The 7,611-nt window shown below is 38.1% G+C and overlaps 1 protein-coding gene across 1 annotated transcript in view; it reads left to right on the top strand.

Moving 5' to 3' along the window:
- Window positions 1–7,611, top strand: part of rabep1 (rabaptin, RAB GTPase binding effector protein 1) — a 45,720-nt gene that overhangs the window by 29,301 nt on the left and 8,808 nt on the right. Inside the window, 2 exon segments of the mRNA XM_015387897.1 lie at window positions 4,924–5,022; window positions 6,899–7,039. Coding sequence (XP_015243383.1) covers window positions 4,924–5,022; window positions 6,899–7,039 — 240 coding nt within the window.

The following is a 7,611-nucleotide window of genomic DNA, read 5'->3' as shown; positions in this document are numbered from 1 at the left end:
CAAAATCCGAATATCGTGCATCCGTACTTTTATTAGGAAAAGTAAAAAAATTGCAAAATATTTTGTTAAAGCAGCTTAGATTCAGTTTCAGCATAACATTGTTTTGCCATAAATCAGTGATTCTGATTAATCTGAACTGAAATCCAGCAGCCTAGTAGAATTTTCCATACATTTGCTTTTTTAAATCCTTTTTATTAAAGCCATAGTTTGCAGAAAAGTAAGATAGCTCTAAATAATCTGACTTTAAAAGGTGTTGGTAAGAACAAAAACTACTTCACAGCACACTGTGTCCTTTGTGAAGACAATCATCAATCATTGAAATAAATGTCGGACATTGAGTCCTGGATAACTTTTTCCATATCAGAGTTTAAGATGTCGCTTTGAGAAGAGGACTTTAACCAGGATCAGACAAGCTGTTATTATCTGTAATCATCCCTAAAAAATACTAACATGTCCACAGATTATCTATGGTAAGGGACTTTCCACTTTCTGGTTAGGTTAATATGCACATACTGCACCAAAATGGCCTCAGCTAGGAAACATTCCCAGACCAGCTTGGCTTTACTTCCTACTGCGCACCGATGCGTCCTTATTCATGACACTTCTTCATGACATTTTCTGCTGCTGCTTTCTGAGTGGTTTCTAATAGGAAATCAGAGATAAGAATCTGCAAAGGGTAAAAAGCTATAATTAAACCAAAACCTTTACTATAGTACCGGGTAATTGTATTTTGTCACCTTCCTAACCAAGAGCTTTAATTTTAAACAGATGACATAGCTGTGCTCTTCAGAGAAAACTGGTACTGCTAGAGATCACAATCTTCTACCTGGAGGGTTAGCTTTGCCAGGCTGTAGTTTACAAATAATGGAACATATGACGTTCATTTTTACAACTTTTCTTCTTGAGTTGCATTCAGGTGTGTCGCTGACGATGGCAGGGTTCATTGCTGTAAACAAAATAGAGACGTCTGTAACCGAACAAGCGTAAGGCAACACGAAGACCGCCAAAGAGTTAAACCTCTGTGAACAACACAACTACACCAAAGAGACAGTTTATAAAAACACACGCTTTATCTTTTTTTTTTAACAATGTCCTGTCTGGCAATGTGGCAATAAGAATAATTGTCTTGATGCCAAAGAGAGCCCAACAGATTTTACTTTCACAAGTGTAGCAGTATGGCTATCGCTAGGGCTGGGCGATATGGAAAAAAAACTATATCACGATATGGATTATTTTATATCACGATAACGATATATATCACGATATACCACAACTGATGTTGCATTTTATGTTTTCATAGTCCGTCAGATGGACAGGGTTGAAAAAAATCTTTCATCGCCTATTTTTTACCCATCATCTTGTTTCCTAATATGAGAATCCCAACCCCAAACCAAGAACACCAGTTATACAATTTGCGGCCATGACAGTGAACAGTGAAAAAGTTTATCACGATAGAAAAAATAGAGGAGAAAGGTCACGATAGACATGTTTCTCTCGTCCTCACGATATATATCGCCATATCGCCCAGCTCTAGCTATCGCCATAGTGTTCTTTATGCATATAAATAGCTTTATTATAATTCATCCAGGGAGTATTTCAGACTATATGGACATTTCAATGGGAAAGTAGAACAGGAAAGGAAAAAGGAGAAAAGATGAAAGAAAGGAGATAAAAGGGAGACGATAATAAATATCAGTCTGCTTCATCGCCTGCAAAGAGAGATTTGAAAAGAACAGGACAACCAATGGATATAGTATGAGAGATACAATACAGTAACACCTTGATAGTATCACTGAAGTATAAGTAGTATTATTTAATCTGACATGTATACTGTGTTACCTGAAGAGAAGAATATGGGCTTTCTGTATGGAAGTGAATCTCTCAGTACCTGGAGCCAAGCACCTGTAGTTGTTTGTGAGAGTGCAGTTGTGCATGTTAAGTTTATCCAAAGGAAAAATGCTCAATAGTGGATGTGAAGAGCCAAAGACCCGCCCCCCCAGAGCGCCGAGACAAGCGCCGGGGGGACCCAAAACCCCAGATGGCCAAAGGGATCCCTAGAGCAAAGGCGTCACAGAGGTGCCAACCCAGAAAATCTGCCCTACATGCTATGCATATTTCCTGTTTGGTGATTTACCAGCTTGTTTTGTTTGTATGACCGTAATTGTTGAAAAAGGACATGAGGGTGAAAAAGATCATGGATCCAGGCGGAGAAAGTGTCCCAGCGTTCAATATCTTCATATCCAGGCTGGACCTCCGTAACCGGAACAGAAACACGCCACTCGCCACACCCAAAATCCTAGCCAGTTCCTGGTTGTCCCTCTTGTGTTGTGGCGTGGAACAACACGGCGCAGACCACCCTTCAAAATTGGGCATAAATCAAAAATATTTGCGGCATACCAGTGTTAAGCTAACTACGACACACTGCTGTGGGAGGATAACCAGCCCTTAATGAGCTTGATTGGATCTTTGATAAACGACACCTTTTTTGTATTCTGATCAAGTCATTTCTTTTGTTTTACTGATATCATACATAGCCATACAGTTACAGCAATCTTCTATTAAAAGTTTGCAATGCCGGTTACAGAATCACGCAGAGCAGCTGGTGATAAGCAACAGCAGAGCATATTTATATCTGTGTTGTTTTGTTACCTTTTGACAAGTCTGGCGCCTTCGCTCACATGGCTACTAATTCAACAATAATATCAGAGTATTGGCCAACATGCTCCAAAACAGTATTTTAAAAAACTGAATCGGGTGCTTTATCTAGAAAGGAGCTGGGAAGTTTGTCAGAGTTAATGAGACTGAGTCTTAAGATATTTTCCTTCAGAAATAAAAGATTACTAATAAAAAGATTGCTGTACCCTGGAGACATAACAAACTAATACCCTACCGTTAGATATAAAAGTACTTTTTACAATCTCATTCCGCCGCTGTGGAAAAGGGAGCTTTTGGGAAAAACTGTGGTTGCATTCAGATAGACAGAATTACGTCTGCCTCGGTTCTGACCAGCAATGTCCCCCTGATGTGGGCAGGCAGGTTTGATAATGCCCCTATTACGCCTTGACGATTTAGCCAGTGTCTGCCTATGTGGGATAAGTTATGGGTACGTTTTATATAAGTTATGAGCACACTGAAGTACCCAGAAGCACCTCAACATTAGCAAGTACGTCATGCTCAAAATTTCCCAACGTATTCCAGCGTATGCCATATGTGGGGCTTAATTTACAGGCAAGTTATCTGATCGTTGACATACGTTAAGAGTAAGCTTCCTAGCAGACATTATGCTGAATCTGCTGCGACTGCAAACATTCTTTCTTTCTTTTTGCTTTTTATTTATTTTTTTGGGAGGGAGGTAATACAGCAGCTAGGTTAATGCCGAGATAAAATAAATCTTTTTATGCAGACCGGGCGCCTCCTGCTTGTGAGGGGAGCAGCTTTAACTGATGCCCATGAAATGATGCACAAGCATCATTTCATGGGCATTACGCTGCCGTGCCTTATGCATAAGTTAGGCTGTTGTTGCATATAAGTTCTGGACTCGTTATGAATGCTCTAAATTGCACTCAAAATTGGAAAAATGCATAGAAAATTAAGCGTATGCCAACATTTTAGAAGACTCTGGGACGTCGGGCATACACTGGCTAAATCAGCAAGGTTTGACTGGGCCCTAACGTCTGTGTCAACATAACACCTTACTTTGTATTAGCCAGCCTCCAGTAAATGTCAAAGTCTCTTTTCTCCACATAATCAGCTTGTTATTTTTTTTTTTACTTGTGAGTTTATCTACACCGCAGTAGTGCAGCAGATTTACATTAAGCACAAGTCACCACACAAACAGTTTTAGCCTCTGTGTAGTTAGTTTAGCCACAACATGAGGTAAGGCCCTAAATAGTCACTTCAATTAAGTGCTCCGGGTGTCGTGGATGAAAGAGAGGATCAAATAGTGACAATCCGACTATAGCTTGAGTCAAATACAAACTTCTGTGTTTGGGTCAGACACAAAAATAAATGATTGTGGCTAAAGCTAACTAATGTGACTAAACATGAAGGATGATCATTTAAAGAGAATTAATTCATTTAATGTCACCTGAAAACATCAGCATGACCTCATCATTGTTCTGATAGAGGAAAAATAAATATGTTGAAAATGAAAATATTTTATCTGATTAACTTGATCCTCTGCAACAACATACGTCTTCCTCTACTCTGCGGTCTGGCTGTTGACTCCCTGTGCCAGCTATCTGTTCAAGCAGAGATATGACCTGTTAGGTCCTCATCTCTGGTTTCTTTCACCCCTTTGTTTTATCAAAAATGTCCAGCGGTTGCTTTTTGTTTACAATGGAAGCCATCTTCATCTTTTTTCCTCTCATTTAACATGCGCTCATCGTAATTTTTTTTCCTCTATGGAAAAAGTCTGTATTCACAACAATATGATTATGCATCATCGTCCTTTTATGGCACTAGCTTCCTGTTTTTAAGTGAAGAGTGGCTAGATGGTGCTTTTAAAATAACAGCAGGTCATGTTTTATTTATACTGTATTTAATATAGGAGTCTACACTGGAAAAACAATCTACAAATAAGTAAAAATGTCTTAAATTAAGTGTATTTACCCTCAATTTGAGTAGGTAATTGATATAGTTTGCCAATGGAATGAGTATTTTTACTCTTAAAATAAGATAATTAGATATAATGCACTTGAAATAAGACAATGCAATTGTGTTTTCTTATTGTAGGTCTAAATTGTCTTTTTCTATTGGCAAAATGTCTCTTTTACCTCCTTAATCCAAGAACGAATGAACTTATTTTAGGAAAAATGACTTATCTAGATTTAGATTTTTTTTCCAGTGTAAAATCCAGCATATTTGCTCTTCTTCCTTTACCTGTGTAACTCTCTAAAAGCCTTCCCCTGTTTGCCCTCCTAGGTGTCTGCCCTCATGCAGAGTGTCCAGGAGTCGGAAACACTGTTCAACACACTACAGCAGGCCTTCAGCGAGGCTAAGAGGAGCACGCAGGAGCAGATGGTGAGCTGCATGTTCAGCTGTTAACACAACACCGCCTGTCGCCGCCTGATGACTTTATTATCAGCATATAAAAGAAGACAGCCAGCATGAAAAGCAATCATCAGTTTTGTCTTTGTTGATCACCTGCAGCTGAACTAAGTGGCAGCTTGTAGCTCCTGTCTGCTGGTTTTATGTCCTCATTTAATCCCTGTTCTTCTTCACAACACAAGATGATAAGACAAGGCTAATGGGTTTAGGATGTATCAGTCACTGATAGGACTTTATTTTCACTATCTTTTTTTTTTTCCCAAAAGGGATCATTACAGTTTAGAGAATAAAAGGAGATTATTACAAACACACATGCATTTCTCAGGAGCAAAACACAAAGTAGAGGAAAACAATAGTGTTATGAACTAAAACAGTGATAGAAATAACAGCAGATAAAAAAAAAAAAAAAAAAGGCTATCCAGACTGAGAAAGATGAGAAATATAAGAAATCAGAAATACTTTAATAATCCCAGAGGGAAATTACTTTTGTTACATGCTCCAGTTAGTTTTATATAATATATACACACATCCAACTACACAATATAATAAAGATAAAAAATAAGAATTAAAAGAGATAAAATATATACACATATAGCTCTTCTGTATATATATATGTGTATGTATATCTATGCATATGTAAAAACTAAATCCAAATAAAGTGAATATCCAACTAAAGTGATAGAAATAAGAGGCATGTGAAGAAAAAAATGAATTAAGTGAGGTAGTAATACAAAAATCACATTTAATTTAATTGGGGGGGGAAAAGAAATGTTTTAGTTAAATTAAAGATATGAAATATCAAAGCTTAAATTGTTTTTTTGGTAACAAGTCAGAGAATTATTTATGCAGAAATAAAAAAGGTGGATTGATCTTCAATTAAAGGCCAGACAACAAGTCTTGAAATTCCTTCTTCATGACATTTTTTTTAGGCTTAGTGTTTGTCTTACAACAGATATATAAATATAAAATCATAAGCTGTTGCTTTGAACCATGTACCATTCACATGGTTTAGTCTCAATAAAATATTCAGCGCAACTTATTTTTGATTTTAAATTTAAAAAATCATAATGCTCCCTCAATTTTTCTTCCAACAGATAATTAAGGAACTACAAGATTATTCGCATCTGCACCAAATCCCTAACATCAACATCATTATTGCTTGAAACCAGTAATTTCATAAAGCAAAATATTGTTTTCTGATGCATTACAAGGTCAACAGAAGTGGGAGTTTTCAGTTCTGATGTGTTTAATTACAAAGAAACAGCAGAGACATACTTTTAGTATAAGACGTGTCAATCAATGATCAGATTAAATCAAAGGAAAATTACTCATTGAAGACCAGGTCGCCAATCCATCGCAGGACATACAAACATTCACACACACACCTAAGGAGAATTTAGAGAAGAGAATTAGCCTAACAGTCATGTTTGTGGGAGGAAGCCAGAGTACCCGGAGAGAACCCACACATGCTTAAGGAGAACATGCAGAAAGATCCCGGGCTGGGAATCGACCACGGAACCTTCTCGCTGCAAGGCAGCAGTGCTACCCACTGCTCTACTGGGCAGCCTGGTTTTAGCATCCGGCTCTCTGCAGCTCCAAACGACCACAGAACACAGTGGGCTTTCCCTCGGCTAATCATGCCACCTAAACTTAGACTAAACTCTAACTTCGAATCATTTTATATTTGAAAACCAGGATTATCGTTTCCAACTTTGGTGGAGGTAATAATCCTGAGTGGAAAATCAAAGGTTCTAGCTGGGAAATAGGCTGCAGCTGGTAACGAGCGGCTGCATCAGAAGACATGAGAGATAATTTTGTTGTTACTTGGCCTGTTTTTCCTGTATTTTAGGCGGTGCTCTTGAAGTCGAGAGAGAAGGTGGCGGAGGAGCTAAGCCGACTACAGAGAGACAACGAGAGCCTGCAGGGTAAACACAGGCTGCATCTAGAACTGCAGCAGCAAGAAGACTTCCTCATGCCTAACACTGTGCAGGTACAGCTTCTGTATTAACCTCAAAATATCTATTTTCATTCACTATAATCACCGAAATCAACACAAGATAAAACTGTTCTGAGGTTTGGATTTCACTTTTTAAGTTCTTATTTCTTTGTGTTGATCTGATTTATTGAGATCCACCTGTAGAAAAATTTTTGTAGATGATCATGTTCTGGAATCTGGCAACTCTATATATGCTTGATTATTTCTAGATGCGTTATGCTACTGCTTCCTCTCCCCTCATCTAACTCCCACACCGTTACTCTTACTGTAGCAGCTTGCTGAATCTCACTCCTGCAACGCAAAAACAGAAGTAGAGAAACATGGAAGCTCCAGTGAGATTTTCAGCTCTTTTAATGAAAATATATTAAAGGAAAATTCCGCTCAGCAAGGAATGATCAGTGGATCATTATTTATACCTAAAAATAATACGTCCGTGATTTAATGAATTTAGCGTTACTCAGTAAAAAAATAAAAGCAATAATTTTCATCATGATCACTGAGTCTAGGAGCGGCCATTTTTCCCCAAATATAGTAGCCCCTCCCTCCCGCCATCTTCCAGCAGTGAC

The sequence above is a fragment of the Cyprinodon variegatus genome, unplaced genomic scaffold, assembly GCF_000732505.1.
Source record: "Cyprinodon variegatus isolate N-32 unplaced genomic scaffold, C_variegatus-1.0 Scaffold406, whole genome shotgun sequence".
NCBI lineage: Eukaryota > Metazoa > Chordata > Actinopteri > Cyprinodontiformes > Cyprinodontidae > Cyprinodon > Cyprinodon variegatus.
Note: the sequence above shows the minus strand (reverse complement) of the source record. Positions and strands in the feature narration are given on the sequence as shown.